The sequence below is a fragment of the Lacerta agilis genome, chromosome 4, assembly GCF_009819535.1.
Source record: "Lacerta agilis isolate rLacAgi1 chromosome 4, rLacAgi1.pri, whole genome shotgun sequence".
In the NCBI taxonomy this organism is placed as follows: domain Eukaryota; kingdom Metazoa; phylum Chordata; class Lepidosauria; order Squamata; family Lacertidae; genus Lacerta; species Lacerta agilis.
Window position 1 is genome coordinate 63,963,516 of NC_046315.1, and position 22,019 is coordinate 63,985,534.

At 42.1% G+C, this 22,019-nt stretch overlaps 1 protein-coding gene across 1 annotated transcript; it reads right to left on the reverse strand.

The window, feature by feature from the left end:
• Positions 1–1,166: 1,166 nt before the first annotated feature.
• On the reverse strand, positions 1,167–21,694 carry GRPR (gastrin releasing peptide receptor). Its single transcript, XM_033147359.1, has 3 exons — positions 21,162–21,694; positions 4,887–5,238; positions 1,167–1,891 (listed from the first exon to the last, which is right to left on the reverse strand). The coding sequence occupies exons 1-3, from the start codon at positions 21,578–21,580 to the stop codon at positions 1,505–1,507; spliced, it is 1,158 nt and encodes a 385-aa protein (XP_033003250.1). The 5' UTR covers positions 21,581–21,694; the 3' UTR covers positions 1,167–1,504.
• Between the last annotated feature and the right edge of the window lie 325 nt (positions 21,695–22,019).

Genomic DNA, 22,019 nt, shown 5'->3' on the forward strand with positions numbered 1-22,019 from the left:
AAGGAAGGGAACCATGGGAAGTAATTTCTAAAGTGCCCCCATCTCCCACATTGGAGTGATTTAGGATGTTCAGTGTCTCTGTATCTTCGCTAGCTGTTTCCTATAAATTATAGCATGGTGCAATAATGTCTGGCAGCAATTGCAATTCTCTCACCACACTCAGTGCAAACTAAAAATAATTGTTTCCCTGCATAATCTTATAGTGAATGACACACAAACGCAGGTAGTTAATGCATGGCCAAACCCAGCTCTGAATGGGCTTGGTACAGCCTGTTCTGATCCCCAAACAGCTATTGTCCACTTTTTTCAATCAAAGTCAGGAGACAATGTCAGCCTGCTCAGGAGATTTATGCTGAATGGGATTTTGTAAAAAAATAATAATAAATGGCAAGTTTCTTTAAATCACAACAATTTACTATTAGAATACATGTTGCATGATGTTTGCCTATTTAAAGCAATGTGTGTTTAATTATTTCAAGTTAAGATGAAAAATGCACTGCTGCATGGTTTTTAAGTGCCCTTTTGCATTCATTCCCCTGCCCTCTGCCACAGTGAAAATTCCTTTTTTAAAAAAATCCCTGGATGACATCACTTTGGATTAAATAGGTTTTACTCTAAACTAAGCATGCTTAGAAATGCTGCCTTACTTTAGTGAAAAAATCGAAACCATAAAGGTGTTTTCTTAAGCATGAGTGAAGGTGGGCAGGTAAGATAGAACCAGGGAGTCCTCATTTTGTTATTTTGTTTTTGTTGCAGGCTTGCTCATTTAGAATGGTGTAAGTAAGAATTTAGCATCCTACCAAACAAAAAAAAGGGGGGGGAGCCTTCAGACCAATCTCTGAAAATGGCCGTGCTCTCTCTGCATATGTGCTAACCTGTTACACAAGTGCAAATGTACTACACTGATCTGACTCAGCTACTAGGACCGTCCCATCTATGCAGATATTTCACAGAATGGGGATGAGAAGGCCTTATCAGTGGATGCTATGGATCCAGAAGAGTGGAGTGTGGGACAGTGAAGACGGAGAGCTAGCTTCACTCTGGACCCTGTGGCTGTTTCCGTACAGTGTATAGCAAATAATGGGGGACTGGCTCATTCTAGCAATAAATAACGATCATTATAATAACCCTGACGTTCTTCCAGAACCTGCAAGTACCAAAAAAAAGGTTCCTCCCTCCGCAGTCTTCTGTACATGGCTTACAAAGGAACTGTCTGATAATCTGATGAGGACCTGGATGCCTTCAACATTCATCTCTGAACAGTAGAAATGAAAAGGAACTCACATATTACAATGCAAGCCCCTAAAAATGACAGTGCAGGTGTGGGCAGCCCTTCTGCTCTGCATTAAACCTTGCTCGCATGCTGTCAGTTTGTTCTCTGGTCACTGTCCGCCTCTCTGTGCAATTATGTACATTTGTTACTTACAGGAACAAACAAACAAAACAAAACAAGCAGCGATGGCTACACAGATCCTGTGGCTGTTTTCAGTCTCTGCGGTGCAGCCTATACATTCTCCTCGTGGCAGGGGTGGTTGCCATTGATGAAGCTGAACACGACCATCGATTGGTTGGTGCTCTTGAGGGACGCCATCCGCATGGTGCTTCTGCTCTGGGACCTCATGAGGTCGCGGGCTTTGCAACATGAAAGCTGGTGGTTAAATTGTTTCCTGAAACTTTTGCTGAGCAGGTAGAGTGCAAAGGGGTTTATGCAAGAGTTGGCAAATGCCAGGATCCGAGCACAGAGAGAAGTGATAAAGTGCAGGATGGAAGTGTCCACCTCGGAATAATGGTACGACCGATATAAGTAGATGATGTGGTTGGGGAGCCAGCAGAAAGCGAAGATGCAGACGAAAACCAGCACTGTCTTGGCTAGGCGTTTTCGCGATTCCATCTGAAAAGAACAACATGGGCTGCGTGTCAACAACATTCAACAGAAGATGAGGAAACTATTTCAGTTTAACAGAAGACAGGGTAATTTTGTTCTGCACTGAGTTTAGCAATCTCTGGAATATAGTCGTGCTTCTCCCACCCCTTCTAAAACTCCGTTTTCATTTGAAATATTAATAAAAATAATATAAATTATTTTTTATTTGTACCCCACCCATCTGGTTGGGTTTCCCCAGCCACTCTGGGCGGCTTTCAACAGACCATTAAAAACAGAATAAAACTTCAAACATTAAAAACTTCCCTAAACAGGGCTGCCTTCAGGTGTCTTCTAAAAGTCAGATAGTTGTTTATTTCTTTGACATCTGATGGGAGGGCGTTCCACAGGGCGGGTGCCAAAATATGTTTACAGTCCAGTCCTACCCATGCCTGCTTGACCCCGAGTTAAATGGGACTTACTTCCATGTAAGAATGCAAAGGATCGCAGCTCCACGAGCCTAGTTAAATGCATTTTGACGCCTTGCATACATACAGTGAAGTACAGCAGTAAAGATTTGTCATTATGGAACACCATATTTCATACCAAGAGCAAAGGAACATATTGTCCTATGGTCCTAACCCTGTTTGTCCCATCATTGGTAACTTGATCATTGTACAAATGTAAGAAGAGAGGAGCCTTGTCGCAGGGAGCAGAACTCCCATGTCATAGTTATGTGGGGAAAGTATCCCGTGGACAAGAAATGCATAAACATACTTTTCAGTGGTGTTTCCAGTTCCGTTAAATACAGGAAATGGACACATCTACTGGTAAGTCCTACCAAGACACCACAGCTTCACATGCTCCCAAAAGCCACAAAAACTGAAGTATGCAAAGAGAACAAAGTGGAGATGTGAGGAAAAATCCTGTTCTTTGTTTTTGACAGTGCCAAAAATGAGAATCTTGAAAAGCAGAGTAAATGGCAATGCTGCCCCCACAATTCCTGCTCTTTGCTAGTGAGTTGGGGCAGCAGAGCAAAGGATGGGCAGGAGCTGTAGTCAATATGTGTGGATAATGGAGGTACTTAGATCCTAATGTCCCTTCAAAACTGGGGCAGACACTCTTTTATATTATGGTCCCAAGCCACAGATAGATACACGCAGAATACTGCTGCCTGTGCCTCATTTCCTAGCAGATGGGAAGCACTATCAACTTTGACAACATTCCAATTCAGAGCATAATTCCACCTCTAGACAACCCCTAACCAGACAGCCATTTGGTTCCTCTTTACATGGCCTAGTTATAAATATTTTCAGATCTGGCCTGGATATTTGCCTGGGAATCAGCCAGACCTTCTCAGTCTTGCTAGCCACCCATAGTAGCTGGGGCAACCCAGTCATATGGGTGGGGTATTATTATTATTATTATTGTTATTATTATTATTATTATTACCACCTGACACCTTACCTCCCTGTACATCTCCCAGTCTTCTACTACCCTAACCTCATTGCCTGTTCTTTTGCCTGCCTATCTATATCCTTGTTCCAGCCCCATACAAGATGTTCTTCTCGGCTCAGACCCAGCCTGCAATATTTCTGCTTCTGGCCATACACTCCTGTGGATTTATTCAGTAGTAGCATGTGGCATAGGCTGGAGTCACTCTCACAGCACCAGCGCTGCAGCTTCTTACCTAGATGGGACTGTGGCTGTGAGGTTGCACTGGTAGGACCACCAGATTGGTGGTGCGGCCACAGAACTCTGAGCTCACTGCTGCCATTGCCCAACTCACCCTCATCTGGGTAAGCAATAGTAACACCAATTTCAGGAGGGCAGCTCCATCCCAACACTTGTACCAATGCCAGATCTAGCCCAGCAGTTTCATTCAATCCCAGCAATTCTGATCAGTGGGGTGCAATCTGGCCAGCATTTTAATTTCAATTTTCTGTATCTCGACACTGATGGCCTGGAGAAATCTAGAGAGCAGTGACTATATCTCACAAAAGAATCAGTCAACAAGTAATGAGCTTAGCCTCTCAGAAAAGCAGCTATTCCACCTTGAAAGAGGCAAGCCAGCAACAGTACCACCATTGTCATCTATCACTGTCACTTCAGATATTTTATTCCTCTCAGTTGCATAGACTGAAAGGTATGGAGTTGACAACAGGTGATTGACACAGGCCTGCTGACAAAAGGCACTGTCTGTCTGAAACTCAAAGGTGAAACCACTGTTTTACAGGCTTAGTCTTGGCTGCTGTTTCCCTTAGCTGGTGAGAAATATTTCTTCTCCTTTTTACTCTGCATATATTCAATGGCTATTGTCAGAGGTGCAGAAGGAAGAAGAGAATCAAGCATGAGCAAGAAATACAAGAAGAATGCTTAGTATAATTTAGAAAAAGGAAAGAGCATTAATTGTTTTTGGAAAACACCCACAAGTTATTCAGTGTGATACTTTTATTTCACCCCAAGTTTTTTTTTCTAGTTAATGCACAATTTAAAATGCAATCCTATGGATGTTTACTTAGAGGTAAGGGCCAACTGTATTCAATGGGGCTCACTCTCCAGTGAGTGTATAGCAGGGGTGGGGATCCTGTGACCTTTCCAATGTTTGATGTTTGCAAAGGTCCCTAGGATTTGTTGTCCATATCTTTCTTGGAGGCATGAACCAATCAGGTGGACTGGGTGGGATAAAAGGTGCTGGTTATTGAGTCCTTCCCCAGAAATGTTACATACTTAATCCTCACATCACTTTTCCACATGAATGTATTTATGGAATTGTTTTAAAGAAACAGCCTTTGAACTCCAAATACTTAAAGTCATTAGAACTGTAAATAAACAAGGACAAACGGAAAGGAACTGAGACTCCCACTCATGAAATATACACAAATGACAAGCTGCAATGTAATTTATCCATACCTCTTTGCTCAATGGATCCTTTGAAACACCTTTCTATTTATTTATTTGTAATGAAATACCATTCCCAGTTTGGCTTTGGGTAGTTATTACTTGCAAACAAAATAAGACATACCTGTTTTCTAACATGGACATTTCCTTCCACCGGTAGGTTGTAAGCACTCCGTATCAGGTTTTTGGCAATGAAATAATAGTATACTGAAATAACAGACAGTGGAATTATGTAAAAGATGAGAAAGGAAGCCATGGATTGAATTTTTGGATGCAGCTCATTGGTCAGTGGGTAGGGTGTACAACTGATGAATGTTTTGTTAGTGCCTTTGTCATAGAAAGGTCGCAAGTCTGAAAACACAGCTTCAGGAATGGCAAGCAGCATAGATAAAATCCAGATCATGATAGCTTTCAAACAAATCTTCATCAGGGCGTGGGAAGCTTGAATGTCCATTGGTCTCACTATAGCTCTATACCTAAGGACAAGAGAAATAGTTGTGTTACTAACCATAAGGATGAACCTACTGGGTCAAAGATGCCTTGATTAGCACCTTATTCACATGAGAAAATATGTTTGGTCATAAAAACTGGGTTATACTCTTCCCTTCCCCCCATTCCCAGTAATAATAATAATAATTTTATTATTTATACCACAGCCATTTAGCTGGCTGACCCCAGCCACTCTGGGTAGCTTCCAACACACATAAAAACAGTGGATCTGAATCTGTGATGGTGAGAATTACCAAAGTCTTGCCTGTGTGACATGAGTGATGGCTAGTTTGAAAAATGTTAAACTCTTTTAGGAAAAATAGTTCAGCCTGCAAAATGATTGCCTTGACATTGATTCCTTTTCATTAATGTGGACATTAATATAGATATAAATAGCATTCACAAGGGGCTCCTTTTGATGAGAACAGAAAGGAGGACAGCACATAACATTCAGAGTGACAGCAGCTGAAAGTGCCAGTCCATCTTGTGTTTGGTTTGGCTACATTTCCTGGGGGGATTTCTCCCTGTGCCCAGTGTTGCTAATTCTGTACCTCTTTGTACAAATCTACCATAGATTGGACAAAAGTCCCTCCTCTGCTGTCTTGCACTTTGCATCGGGGAGCAAAACCTCCTTTGGTGCAGTGGAGGTTTCCTTCCTGATGCAAAGAGCAACTTCAGGTGGGAGCGTAATTTTAATCTAGACACAGTGGGATGGGTGCGGTGTTAAACTTCCCCTCCTTACCTCCTTACCTGACCCCTGTACAGCTGCTACTGACATATTTTTTTTAAAAAAAAGAAGGAACATGCATTTTAATTGCATTCAAACAATGAAAATCATATCTAATTTAGCCCTTGTAATTCTGGTGTATTTTTGGCCTTAGCTCGCTTTCCCAAAGTTAATGACTGTATCATTCAAGAAGGCCAGAACTCCTACTGAGAAAAGTCAAAATCCTTGTACCTTCATGTTGAATTAATATCCAATGTTTTCTGGAGGAGATGCTTCGGTGTTTGATACCATGTCACACGCCTAAGATTTCACTGGGGGAATAGAAAGCTGACTGATCTAGTTATTGAGGTGGAAGGGACAAGCATAATTGACATAAGAGAAAATATCTCAAGTGCTGTCACATGGAAGATGGAGCAAGCTTGTTTTCTCCTGCTCTAGAGGGTAGGATTCAAACCAATGGATTCAAGTTACAAGAAAGTAGGTTCTCAGAAAGAACTTTTTGACAGTAAGAGCTGTTCGACAATGCAATGGACTCCATTGGGAGGTGGTGCACTCTCCTTCCTTGGAGGTTTTTAAGCAGAGGTTGGATGGCCATCTGCCATTGATGCTTTAGTTGAAATTCCTGCATTGCAGGGGGTTGGACTAGATGACCCTTTGGATCCCTTCCAACTCTACAGTTCTATGATTCTATGTAAATTTCCCTGGCTCTTTTGCATCATTGGCTGCCGCTTGCAGGCGGTAGGCAAAGAAACACACAACACGGTTATGTCACATCACAGGATATCATTCTGAGCAGAAACCTAATGTGCTCCTGCAGTCTGTAGCTTTAGCCTATGAATGAAAAACAGCAGAATCTTTGAACTGATTAATCTCCACTGTGACTAGCAGACAGTGGTGGTTGGTGAGACAGTTCGTTAGTTGGAACTGCTGGTTTTTGCTGTGGAATCATTAAGGTATGAAAGCTTCCTTTCCCTCCAAGTGCTTGGAGGGAGGGCCTTCCTCATTCAGCAGCACTGTGAGAATGCAGCGTTTCTGACCAGGTAGCCACCTTTTCATATGCCCGTAGTCTGTGCTTCTGTAGGTGCATCTATTTGCTCAGCAGCCACAGTCACACCCTGCCTCCACTGCTGCCTTCTCTGTCTGGGCAGGGATTACTCCACAGCAATGGTTGCCACTTGGCAGCTCTCATTAGAGCAGGAGTGGGGCCCTTAATTCTCTCTGTTTGCTGTTGGACTAAAACTCCCATTGTCCGTGACTATTGATGAAGCTGACTGAAGCTGATGTGTGTCCAACAACATCTGTAGAACTTCAGTATCCCCATCTCTGGACTAGGGAACCACTTCATCAGCTGCTACCACCAGAAGATTCACTCACCTTTAATGGGCAGAATGATAGCTCACATTCCACATGCTTTTGGAATTTATTCTCTTCCCTTACAGTATTATACCCTCCCAACCCAGGATGCAGCTCAGTAAGACACTGAACAAGTGGTATTTTTCCAGTTGTTAATTAACGATGCATGGCTACACAAAATGCCATTTTTAGGGACTGCTACCATAAACACCTGGATATATCCACTCAGTTCATTGGGCTCCTTTACTATTTTATGATAAAATATGGCACTTAATTCCCCCACCCACCCAGTGCATTCCTATTTTTGTTAAAATCAACTAATTTATGTAAACAATTATCTGTGATGTCAAATTGCATGTGTGTGGAACAGATCTCATTTGTGTTTGCTCTAGAAAGCTGTTACTATTTGATCAAGATAAGCACATTCTTAAGAAAATTAATGTGAGTGGGAGAGTCAAGCACTCATTCAATGTCTCCCATGGGGCATAAAAGTGTTTAACTTTGGCTCGATCATACTCACTGCTGCTTAATCCAGATTTTAAATTTTAATTCAGTGGGGAGACGTCTGTTGTTTGCACACTTCCCAACTGAGCCAAAAAGGTTAAAAAGCAATTATTTTATTGCTTGATGTGTAATTACTGAATAGCTGCTTTTAAAAAAAATAAAATAGCTGTGCTTTATGTCTTGCTCTTGTTCCCATTTTAAGTAGATTATTTGCTATGTGTGTGCATTTGGTATGGTAGCCCAGAATTAACAAATGTGTTCATTGACCAGCAGAAAGGAATAAGCACCTTCAATAGCAACATTTGGCCCAGGACTGGTCTGTTAAGTTGAAGGGACCTGTGTGCAGCAGTTGTTGCTAAGGCAGGTGTGCTTACCTGACCTCCCATCACTGCCATCCCTGTGGTGTACCGGGAGGGCAAAGAGAAAGAGCAAGGTAGCAGCGAGGTTGGTGTGGTGCAAACATACCAGCAGAAACACTGGGTTGGCTCTGCCAGTGTGTTTCTACCACACCAACCTCACCACCACTTCACTTGCCCTGCTGGTACACCATGGTCAGGTAAGCAGCAGCACCCTACCATTGCTACTACCTTTGTGCAAGATGAATTGGGGAAGCCCTAGTGTATCATCAAGTATCATAAGCATCAAGTTTCTTCTGCCTATTTCTATACTCCTCAGCAATGGGGCAAAGCCACTCAGCTCATCAATACTAACCACTAATTGTCTGAAAGACCACAGTGTGTGGGTGGTTAGATTTTAAGAGCCTTTAATCAGTTCTCCTGAATTAGATAAGGTTTTTGTGTGTGTTCAGTGCTTTTGTACTAGTCAGGCAATTGGTTCAATTACTTAAAAAGCATTTCTCCAGAACTCCAGCTGAAATGCATTAGACAGTATGGGGATGACCCTTATAAGAAATATTCAGAAAGCTCTGCAATAGCTACTGTTTAGCTTAGAGGAAACATGAGCAAAAAGGCTGCTTCGGTAATAAAATCTTACCCAGTTCCTGAGTCAATTCTGTCCTGCACCTCTTTCAGTTAATATCACATCCTAAATACATTTTAATAGCTGCTCTTTACTGCAGTAGTTTCAGAAATCTAGTCAGATATCTGGGAGTTAACATCAACTGAGTGAAACATTTGTATGTGGTCTGTTCCCAGTCAAACATACAAATAACCAAATAAAACAGTAATACATCCCAGGTTTTAGTCCAGTATCTGATTTTGGGATAATTGAATTTTGGAGACATGCTGAATTTTTACAAAGCATCTTCGCAAGATCTAGCAATTCATCTTCAGTTAGCCACTACCTACAAGTATGATTGTTTGTCTTGGCACTGATTTTGAAATTGAGGGTGGATTTGCATGGGTGTACAGTAATATAAGCTAGTCTGAATCCACCTTCAACCATTTTCTTCCTACAAGAAAAATTATGGTTGCAATCGCCTCAGGGTGAAAGCAACAGAGGTTGCCAAAATCAGCTTGTAGAAAAGAGAAAAATGCCCAGGTGAGTCACTCTGGAAGTTAATGGCTTAAGTGAGTACGTTCCTAGTTACCTGGACCAAGACAAAAGAAGTTGCCATAGCAACTGATTTAGTTCACAGTGACATAAAGCGTAGCTAGTCAAGAATGATGATGGGCAAGTACGGAGCTGAAGAAACTTATCGTAGATAGAGAAGTATAATTGCTGGAATCCTTGCAGAGGCTAACAAAGAACATTATGAGAAACTTGAAACCAAGCTCTGTACTAACAGATAACCAGCCCAAACTCATCTGAAATGTTTCCTGTGATGTGCTGTACAACCTTTGAAGCTACACGTCTGGTTCTATTCCCTAGTTCCATGTGCAAGTTTTTATTATTTACCATCAAAATTTACGGCAGCTTAAATCCCTGATATAGGTGCATTTGAGGTGGTAGCTGATTGGTGGGCTTTACTTGGGAAACCATATTTGGGTACCGAAGAACCCTATTTCCCCCTGACATCCTGCTAAATAAAGCAAATTACAACACTTGCATTCATGGGGCTTCATTTTTATGTAAATAATGATAATAATCTAAAATTTAAGACAGATTATTTGAGTTATGAATCTCAAAGGATTCACAACCCTTCGAATATCCCAAAGAACATTAGGAATCGTGAGAAGCTACTAGTAAATATGATATATCATGAAACATTCTCCCCGTGGAGAAATAGAATATCTGAAGAAAAATGCAGCAGATATCAAGCCAGGAACCAGGATATGATACTCACTAAACATGCCTCTGTCCAATGAGTGAGACCCTGCTCTCTTCCAGTGTTTCATGTGTGCAGACATACATCCCTAAAGAGACAGAGAGATGCACAGAAATATGCCACTCCACATAGTGGTACTGCCAAGATTACTGCCTTGCAGCAAGAGCCTCATTTAGCAAGGCTGCTCTTCTCTCTAGCATATTTAGCAGGGTGATTAATCCAATCTCAGTCCCAAGCAATGTGAGCTAATAAGTGCAGCAATTGTTCAGCACGGAACCCACAAACAAGTGACCTCTCAAAACTCACAGTCCAACATTATCAGCAATTAATATCCAGGACTCAACATCCTGCTCTATTTAAAAGTTCAGACACAGGTTCCCTTGGAGATGGCTTGAGTTGGCCTCAATTAAAAAAAACATGTAATCTATTCGTAAATCCATTAATATTATTCTTGTAGGACCTTAGCAGAATCGGGGTGTTCATCTGCTCGTGTGCGTGTTTTTGTGTGTATGTTATTTAAAGAGAGAAAGTTTGTACTACTAGAAATCCTTCAGATTGGAAGTTGCTACCATGATAAATGCTTTTTTTCCAGGTTACTGTTTACCTGGAAAGGCAAGAACACAGTGGAAGACTGATGCAGGTATGCAGTTATAAACATTATGATCCAAATGTTTCCTAGAACAGGAGAGTGGGCTACAAACATTTGCATTACTGGAGAGAAATGTCATCTTGAGCGATGTCGCATATAAAAATATCCCTGCGAACGGAAAAGAACTACTTGTGACTTCGTCATGTTCCTTATTTATTTGATCGTACAGACCCTTCTCATCTAGTACAGCCACCGCTATCGGCTGATAATACAGGATAACCTTATGGTGAGTTTGGTCCAGATTTCCTGGTGCTTTGAAAAGTACAAGAGGTTGGAAGAATGGATGCCTTTCTTCAGAATATTTAAAGAAACATTATAGTATGATGAATTCGTGTGCAGGATATGAGATATGAGCAACAGAAGTAATTAGGTTGTGGTTGTGATTTAATAGATAGAAGATAGGGTGCAGCAAAAGGGGGGGGGAGAACAACTCCATGGAAAACGGGCAGGAAGTCAATAAAAGTAAGAGAAAACAATGGGACAGAGCGATAGGGAAATTTCTGGAGCAACAATGGTATATCAGCTCCACCCAAGTCTCATGCGCTGCCAACTGAGCTACATGCAGTAATCTAGGCAAGTGATGTTTTTTCAGTGCTTCTAATTTGATAGAGCTATGATTCTGTGGACATCTTTGAATTCCCTTCACCCTTCGAAAGGTCTGCTGATACAGCCATTCCATCCAATCACAAATGCCCACATACATGGTGCAGGATGTGGCTTTTGGCAGACAGATGTGGAGACTGTTGTGGTCAGTGGAATGTCAAAAACAGTATCTTGCAGACATGCTTGCCTGAAGCCTGACACCAGGGATGCAAAAGAATTTTGTTTGGCCTGCATTGGCCTGAATTAAGCAAGCTGACTTAATTCACACCTCCTAGAGGTGATATACAGAACTAGCCTGCAGTTTTTGCTCTTCTACGGATTTTGAAATGCAGCTCTTGGCTCAAGAAAATGTACCCAAATGTGTAAGGCAAGTGCATTTTGGGATAAAATGCTTTAGAAATGCATACATGAAGGGGGGGAGGAATCCACACTGAAATAAATATTTAGTGATAAAATGCAAAATATTTATTTAAATTCATATTTAAATCTGAATTTTTGTATGGATCCTCCACATGCAAGAATGTTATTAGTATACAAATATCAGTATAGTATAAAACAATACATAACACATAACAAAGAAACAAAAGATAAGGGTGTCTATCATACTGTAGTATTGTAATATTTTGTAATAATTTTAAATTTTCCCCTTGTTTAGTCATTGGGGCTTTTTTCCAGGGAAATCTGTGTGTAGAGGGTTACAGCTGTTCCACCTGGCCTTTGGGTTGGTTTCAGTTTAACCCTGATGTTTCATTCTTTTGCTGTGATCGGTGGGCTACTTAAAAATGAGGCTGCAGTCTAAATTAAATTTTAAATTGTATTTTAACCTGTATTTTAATGAATTGTTTTATGTTTTTGTTGTGATTTTATTGGTGTTAGCCTCCCTGAGCCCGGTTTGGCAGGGAAGGGTGGGGTATAAATAAAATTATTATTATTATTATTATTATTATTATTATTATTATTATTATTATTATTACAAACGAATTTTTAAGAATTATATATTTAAGTGTGCAACAATGTAAAAATGAGATGGTATCACCTTACGAAGAAACACATGCCAAGTAGACACATCCTCCAGTGTAACTTCCACACGTCAGCTGCTCACGTTTTGTGGATCCTTATTTTCACCACTCCTCATATTTCTAGCTCTTTTTGGCCAGAAATCATTGATTTCTATAATTATAGGGTTATTATTTCATAAGCGGCTCAGGGAGCACAATGTTCAACAATCTGATGTATTTCCATTAGTGGGCTGCTGCAGTATACCCTGTGCTATTTAAAGCCTTTTGAGAGGGGGATTATTTTCCTTAATGACTTAACTGCTAGTGATTTATTTTGATATGTCATTTTCTTACACAGAACATAGACAGATGTGCTGAAAAGGAAATTCGGCCTATGTTCCCAGTTGGAGCTGGAGAGAATACAAAGCACAGAAAACTGCCCACTGCTGCCATGATCGATCCAAACTTGAGTGCTTTGTAGGATCAGCTCCCTGCTTTCACTTTTATTGTTTTTACTATTTGTAGTCTCTCGGTTATCAAGTCCATACCGGTTACACCCCTGTACACGATGGTCTTGGGGGAGGGCAACGCTGTGGTCGTCCTCTTTAGAATTGAAGGAGCTATTTCTGGCCGCCAGAAGCACCAGTTTAGTCAGGAGAGACGTTACCTTTTCTAATTTGACGTTAATTTCCTCCACTGTTCTTGCAGTCAGCAGACAGTGGTCCATGAGTATTTCCACATAGAGCGGGGGGCCCTCAGATAGTACTTCATGGGATAGTTCATGAGCGCTCATCTCAGCATTTCCCCCTGGGTGATCTCCACCCATTACAGCGTCCCCACCTACCTGGGAATAAGCTCTATTAGATGTAGTAGGTTCTGAATTCTGTGCTCTTACAAAATCATCCATTTTACTCTGCTTTTTGCTGTGGGCTCGCTTGTGGAGATGAGGCCTGCCGCTTCTTTTTCCTAGACATTTTCCTGGCTATGTAGCCGCTACTGATTTCTGCTGTAATCGGGAAGCTCGGCGTCCTCCCAGGATAGAGCGTTTAATCTCCACTCCTGCTGATAAGTAGTTGGTAGATTAAGTCGAGCTGGGGCTAATTAAGTCTTTCTCCGATATTTTCCAAGACTTTCGTAAGACTTTTAACTTAAGCTTTTAACTCAAGCTTTGTGAATATAGTAGTTGAGGAAAAGCTGCCAAGTGTTATAGATAAAATACTGGGGCTGGGGAAAAAACAAATATAAAACTGATAAAACTAATAAAAACTGCACTACCAATGCGGAGCTCAAATTGGTGCTTCCACTAACAACGCCATCTTGAATGAGGTGATTTTTCAAGATTTTTGCTGTCCCACACTGTGTACCCTATGCAGCCTTGTGCCTAGAGGGAGGTCAACACAAGGTAGAGACTGTTGCTTGGGTGAGATTTCTTCTATGCTGGTTAAATGTCTGCTTCACAACACATAAAGATTCTCTCCTCAGCGAAGTTTTGTTAGACTCCTTTCTCTACCCAGGGCTACAACAGTTTAAGATAAAGATACAGCAACTTGGGCTGTCAGTGGAACTTTTGCGTTCGATGTCCCTTCCAACTGCCAAGGCTATAATAAAAACTAGGTTGTGGGATATTGAATGCCAGGAGCTAACAGCAGCAGCAGAGAAAACATGTTCCCCTCTTTACTTTCAACTCTCTTGGGCACATGAAATTAATCACAATTATCTTGATTTTTTGCTTAACCCCCAAGAAAGAAGGGCATTTTCGCTGGCCAGGTTTAACTCAAATCCATCAAACCTCCTTTGGGCATTATGGAAGGAGGAAGAATTTGCCCATGTGAAGACCACCAGATGGAAACTCTTACACATATGGTTCTTAAATGCAAACTACAGTATATGTAGATCTCCACCAGCAATTCCTTGATCAACTCTGCATTCCCAAATGGAAACCAGAGTTGGAGGTCATACATTTTCTATTATTGGGGAATGATCAGGAGCTCACCAAGCTAGTGGCTAAATATCTTTATCTGGTTTTCTGTCATCAAAATACATTGCAGACGTCTGTTCTTCCTGGAGACCCAGAGACGTGACAATAGACTGCTCTGCCCTCACCTTTTGGTAAATGTCTTGTGCCACTGGGAAGGTGGTAACTCTGTATTGATTTGTTATGGATGTTTGTATGTGATGCCAATAAAAGGTTTGATGATGATGATTGATCTAAACAAGAATCAGAGTTCAGAATGAGGTACAATTATATAGAAATGAGAGGTGCATTTAAATTCATTGAAGCATTTATGCAGGGAACTGTGTGAAACAGCATTTAGGCTTGCCTTTATTTTCCTCTGCCCTGTGATTGATCCTTCTGTTCCCGGGAACTACCGATCAGTGAGGACCAGGGGCGCCAACTTGAATAATCGATCACAAGATGTGGCACACACACACACACACACACACCATTTGAATGGCAATGCCCATCAACTTGGTAGGGAGGGGGTTGGCTCCCTCAAATATGTTATTAGGGGTGAGGCAAAGGGACTTTGGTCCCTAGGAGTTGGCTCCTATGGTGAAGACCATATGGTCCGGTAGTTTGGAGGTAGAGTTCAGATCCCTTCTTCCATGCCGCTAACTCAGGAGGTAATCTTAACCCCCAGTCAGCTGTGGTCTGATGGAGCAGCATAGCCAGTGTCAAATTCACAGCCCAGGTTTCATAGAATCATATAATTGTAGAGTTGGAAGGGATACTGAGGAGCATGTAACCCAGAGATGGCCAAACTTGGCTCTCCAGCTGTTTTGGGACTACAATTCCCATCATCCCTGACCACTGATCCTGTTAGCTAGGGATGATGGGAGTTGTAGTCCCAAAACATCTGGCGGGCCAAGTTTGGCCATCACTGATTCTAACCCAACCCCCTGCAATGCAGGAAAATGCAGCTGTTCCATATAGGTATTGAGCTGCAACCTTGATGTTATCAGCACCACGCTCTTACCAGCTGAGCTGTCCAGCGGAGCAAAAAGGCCCAACAGGGACTGCTGCTGTCACATAATGGCAGCAGGGTCTACTCAGGATCCAGCAGATTTTGCACCGCCTTCCCCCCTTTTTGAGGGACTGTGCTGGCTGCTGCCATAGATTGCCTCTACCTGGCCAGTATTTGGGCATTTGGTATGCTCTTGTGTGGTGGAGCTGCTTTGCCAGCGGTGACGCTCTCATGCTGATGGGGGCTAAGCAGAAGAACACACACAGAGTGCCCTATGCACAGTGGAATCCTTCACCTATAGTAGTTATAATCTACATCACAAAGTTATCCTCAAGATCTTGCATAGGCAAACTCGGCCTTCCAGATGTTTTGGGACTACAACTCCCATCATCCCTGACAACTGGTCCTGTTAGCTAGGGGTGCTGGGAGTTGTAGTCCCAAAACATCTGGAGGGCCAAGTTTGCCTATGCCTGCTCATGGTGCTCAAGAGCAGATGTAGAGAAGTGGCTAAAGAATCTGAGGTTTTGGGGGAAAATGTAATATTAATAATGTAATAATAAAAATGTAGTAGTAGGCATGTTCCATGACAACCCCAGTCTTAAATTATGTCATTTTGCACAGCCTCCTGAGCAAGCCAGTGTTGAAATAGCTAACACAGAAGCCCCTTACTGCTGTCCCACCACCTGCTGAAACACAGAGAACATTGGTGAGTGATAGGACCTTCTCAGTGGTGGCACCACATCTTTGGAAAGGCCTTTCCTCCAAAATGTCTCTGATGTTGACATTGTTTACCTTTTGATGATGGTTAAAGACACATCTCCTTTGCAGTGGTCTTTCTTTTGCTATCACTTGCTGTTTATCTGTCTCCTGTTGTAATATTGTTGTTTGTGCACAATACGTTATTAATTTGCACTTTTCTACTGTTGGGTTGTTGTTTTATTTTGCATTTAAAGCTTTGTTCTACTGTGTGTGTATCCTGCCTCGGGACCATTTGATGAAGGGAGGAATTTTAAATCAAATTTATAATAATATTGATGCTAATGCCACCACTCATCATCATCATCATCATCGTCATCTTTCCCCAGCGGGTATATTTTATGAGGAACAGGACAATGTGTTGCAATTCCATTCAGTACTTATCTGGTGCAGTAAAGCTCCAGCTCATAATCAGGATTGATAGGCACCTACAAACAACACCCGATGCCCATATAATTGTACCTGTTTCTCATTCTTAAATATATTTTTTCCTTCCTAGCTAGCTGCAACTGCTGCAGCCCTTTGGCTGACCTCACCAAACACCCTTTGCTTTGGTCATGGATAAACGTGCTGCTCATAACAGCGCTGAGTTTGCTGCACTTGAACCATCTGCTCTCACTCAGCAGCTCTGGGTGTTTGCACTGCATGGTGGAGATGGGCAGGGGAGCTGAAGAAATGCGCACTGTAAACAGGGATGTAATGAAGTCTTCTGCTGTATTGACGGAGTGGCAAGCAACCCAGGATGTTTAAGATTCTGTGGATTTATCATATCTAGCTATATACACACACAAGGCACAGAGTACGATAGGCCCTATTCAGAAGCAATCTCCAGGAAACAACTTTCTAGGAGAGCAGTCCAGCTGCCTTTCTAATTATTGTGTATGCACACATAGGAAAAACCGAGGTTTGGTGTTTTGTATTGCTTCGTTTTGTAGGAGGGTATTTGCCCAAGAAGTTTTGATGGCTTTTGGTAGACAGCTAATATTACTCATACCTTCCAACATTTCTCCAGTGAAATTAGGGGCATCCTATCCATACCTTCCAACATTCCTCCGATGAAAATAGGGGTGCCCAGTGCTATTTTTCTAGAAGAAGAGAAGCCAGAATTCACCAGGAGCACCTTCCTCATTCTCTTAAAATGCCAATGGCACCCACCTGGGAAGTGCCAAAACTGAGTTCAGGTGAGTGCCATGTGAAGAAATCCTGAGGGTCGGGGCAGCCTATTCCATATCCTCCAACATTTCTCTGATGAAAATAGGGGTGTCCTAAGGAAAAGTGGGACATTCCAGGATCAAATCAGAAACCGGGGTGGCTTCTGTAACTCTGGGGCTGTACCTGGAAAATAGGGAGACTTGGAGGGTCTGTTACTGCATCTGTGTATCACCTTACTTCCACTGAGCTCAGTGCAGCGTGCATGGTTCTTTTCTCCTTTTACTTTCACAACAGCCCTGTGAGGTGTGTTAAGCAGAGAGAGTGCACCTGGTCCAAGGTCCACCAATGAGCTTCACTGCCAAGTTCTGGTCTGATAGGCCAACAGTTTGAACCTTGCCAATGTACTGCACTGCCTGAGTGTAGGAGGTGAAGGGTGATGTCATGCTTTGCCTACCTGCAAAGCTGATTCCCCCAACTGAACATATTTTCCCACATGTGCTGTATACATGCATCGCATGCACAGACCAGCAGATTAGCAATGGAAACCTTTTTTTAAAAAAAAACAAACAAACCTGGAGAATTAATAACTATTCTTGTAATTCAGAAGCGGAAAGCAATCAAATTGGTATCAGCTTGAAAAAACAAACTCTTAGACATTTTTACAGCTTCATAATATTGATTCTCTGCTGTGTGTCCACTATGAAACAGGTGGTCTGTGCCATGGGCTCTTGCACCTGCTGAGAGGAGAGAAAGTGAGTTCATGCACCCCTGCTCCCTCCTGATCAGGTAATCACCGTTTTTCATGTTGACACAGTACAAAGCATTTATCTGTCAGGACTCCAGGGAGATTTCTTGTGCAAAGCTGGATGTTCAAAGCCTGGACAATGATCTCTGGATGGGCTCTGTACCTCTCTCAGAAATCTTAATCAGCACCATTTGGGCCCTAGGTATTTGCAAAATGTATTCCTTCCCTCTCCCCACTTCCCAATAAATTATTGGCCTCACAGCACTTGAAACACTTCAGATCCTGGAAGGATCTGGTAGAATACTGAAAGGGTTATCTGTCCTGAACCTTCTAACAGTCAGCATCATCGGATGCCCATGAGCTCTAGTGTTATGAGGGAGAAAAGGCTCCTCCCAGGTAAATGCTGCACATCCTTTACTGCAACTCCCTGCCCTACTCCCAACCCAGGCTTACAACACTGGTAAATATTGCTCCTGCAGATCCTGCTGCCGCTCCTCCCATGAACCCAGCATTCCTGCTCCAGTACGTCACTGGGACTATGGGTGTTTTTGATACCTTTAGACATTTTTTGCTTCAGGTGTCGGTTGCACATCTACTCGTCTTAATTTCCGTGACTTTCCTTTTCCTTTAGTTCTAACGGTATATGTGGAATATTAATGGGGAAGGGCTGTTGCTCAGTGGTAGAGCATCTGCTTTGTGCACAAGAGGTCCCAGGTTTCACCCCCAGCATCTCTCCCAGAGGCTGGGAGAAAACCTTCGCTGAAATCCTTGCAAGCCATTGCTGGTCACTATAGACAATACTGAGCTAGGTGGTCTGAGGCTTTTGAAGTATTGCTGTTTGTTTGTTTGTTTGTTTGTTTGTTTGTTTGTTTGTTTGTTTTTAACAATGAAGTGGTGTATAAATTTAATGAAATTGAATGAATGAATGAATGAATGAATGACTGGGCCAATGGTCTGACTCAGTTAATGCAGGGTTTTACAGCTCCTCTCATCTTTCCCTTTACCCATTTATTTCCTGAACTGAAAAGTTGAATCTTCTTAGCTTTTTTCTCATGTGAACTATATGCTTTGCTCATTTGCCTCTAGGATGATGCATGCACAAGAAGTGGTTTTAGTGCATGTCCTATCCTTTTGCATGCAAAATAAGGTTCCTGTAAGGGGGGTGAACCCCTTTATCCATCCCTCAGGTGGGGGTGGGGGTGGATGCACCATTTCTGACAGCTCTCTGACAACATGGATCACCCACAGGAGAGGGGAGCTTTCTTTCCACCTCTGGCCTCGGACTACCCACCTCCTGTCAATGCTGTGCCAGGCAACCTTGCTGAACTTCCACCAGTCAAAAACAAATATCCTGAGGGAATCTCTGTCTCCTGAAATACAAGAATCTGTTTGATTCACAAGTTGTTTATGAGATGCAAGAGCCAAGACAGGATGTCTACAGCTCACATGCTAAGATTATGCAGAGCCCAGTTTTTAAAACAACAGAAAGACAGTAGCATTATTCTGTGAGTCTTTAGCAGGGAAGTGACTTCTGATGATAGCCCTTCAAAATAGCATAGCCGAAACTCTCTTGCAGCCTCCTCCCCATGCTAACTCCTGTCAATGGAGCTGCTCAACCTGTGCCCCACCCAAAGTTTGCTGGAACACAATGCTTCCTGCTGGCCATGTTGAATGGAGCTGATGGGAGCTGGGGTCCAACACTGGGAGGGCCACAGGTTGCCCACCCCTTTCCTACAGATTTAATACACACAGCCAGACCACTGTACTGCAAGCAAAGAACAGGCAGATATCCCCCAAACAGATAACTCAGGATGAGTAATTGAGCAAATAAACCAAGCCACTTGCAACAGTAAAGGCAGATGAGACAGCAACAGACCCATAGACTCATAGACTTGTAGAGATGGAAGGGACCCTGAGCATAGCTGTCAACTTTTCCCTTTTTTTAAGGGAAATTCCCTTATTCCGAATAGGATTCCTCGCAAGAAAAGGGAAAAGTTCACAGCTATGACCCTGAGAATCATCTAGTCCAACCCTCTGCAATGCAGGAATATGCAGCTGTCCCATTTGGGGATGGAACCTGAAACCTGGCCATTATCAGCACCACGCTGTAACAAACTGAGCTGTGTTCCTGTGAAGATACCATTCTAGGGGATTCAGTAATTTATAGTGCAATCCTATGCATGCCTATTCAGAAATAAGTCCTATTCAGGAACAATTTCTACAATTATTGTTTCATTGAACATACCTTTATTGTTGTTGTGTAGCAAAGGGCTCACTTATTTGCCATGTGCGTGTGTATGCAGAATACCAGGTTGGTTGTGTCGGTGAATGAGAGGGCAATTCATTTTCTTTACTAGGGAAATGCTCAGTGAGGTTCATAACATAGTGTTGTTTCTGTTCATTCAGTAGAACTCATTGTGTTTGTAGAAGGACCTTGCTAGCTATAGAATTGTGCAGACCTGACTATCTGCAAAGTTCTGTCATAGACAACAAGTCTGTGTAGGAAATCTCCAGTATAGATCACATGAGAGGATTTTACAGTCTGCAAAATCAATAAAGACCTTTGGCACATAAAGTCTGCTACATTTCATTTTGCAACATACATTCTGAATGCTTGTAGAAATAGGGTTTAACAATGTACCAAAGCTGTTTCCTCTATGAATAGTTTTCTCATCAGGTTCCGAAAATGTAGAGGAAAGCAATTTGCAGAACGATAGATAAATGCAACTCTATAACTTTCCACTCAACACCTGTTAACTGTAATGGATTCTAAATCAATTTATCTGGAAGGAAATAGCCCAAATGAAATGAAATAGCTGATGAAATAACATGGGTCTACTTATGGTATGAACAATGAAATCCCAGTTCCCTTGACCCATCTTTGTTTTTAAGAGTCAATTTTATTTTCACTGAATTCTTTTTAAAGCACATAATAAAAGTAGTTTAATTATGACTAAGCGTATTAAGAACACTGAAGGTGAAGGGCACAGCAAGTTTCCACTTTGGGAAAGGTAGCTATTTTGTCATGTCTCACCCATATAGCTTTAGGTACAGATTTTAAGCAACTCAGTATTATTATTTTGGCTCTTTATTGTAAACTTTTTCAGAGGGAGGAAAAAGACATAACTTCAACCATACTCCAAAACCAGATTTGATCCACAAAGAGCCTTGGGTTTTTAACACACCGTACTATTTCTACCTCAAGAAGACTTTCAGGCACAGCTGCTTACCTGTCAGCAGAGAGAGCCATGAGGGTGAAGACGGACACCCCCACCGAAGTCAGCTGTATGAAAGGGATAAGTTTACATCCAACCCGACCAAACAGCCATTCAGCAGACAGGTACCTGCTGGCATCCACAGGAACACAGGTGAGCAAAAGAAGCAAATCTCCCAAAGCCAAGCTTGAAATGAACAAGTTGGGGACGTTTCTCATGGACTTCACGGTGCAGAAGATTTTGATCAGTGTAACATTGCCGACGAGTCCTATCAAGATGATGATCCCATAAATGGTTGGAATTGCATACAGAAACCGATAGTAAAACAAGTCCTCATCCAGGAGGGACAGATTTGCATGTTGAGCAGAAGAGGTGTTGCAAAGAATGAAGCCATCCAACTCCACATCTAGCATAATGCACTCCTCAGAAGACATTGTCAAGTTTTGGCGTACCAAAAAAATGCTTGCCTGATTATTATTTTTACCCCAAAAAGAAAAGAAAAAGAAAAAGAAAGCTTCATAAATTATTTCGAGTCGATTTCGTCCCTTAGTGGTTATTGGCAGAAATGTACTATGTGACGTGACTGATCATAGAAGGCAACACATGCACAAGAAGAAACCCAGCCCATTCACAAACAAGGAAGCATCAGAATAGCTTCTGTTTCAAAACTTTGCTCTCTCTCCTGTTCATGAGGCCTGGGAATAGGTACTTCCCCAATTTGCAGAGACTGAGCAGTGGTCTACACAAAGCCGTCCATAGTCCATTACCAACACTCCTAGTGAGATTTCAGTGTCGAAAAGAAGGGCTTGCATTTTGCAATAACTTTTGGCAGTTGCTGCTCTTTCCAGCCCTTTCAGATTCTGCACTTGCAGG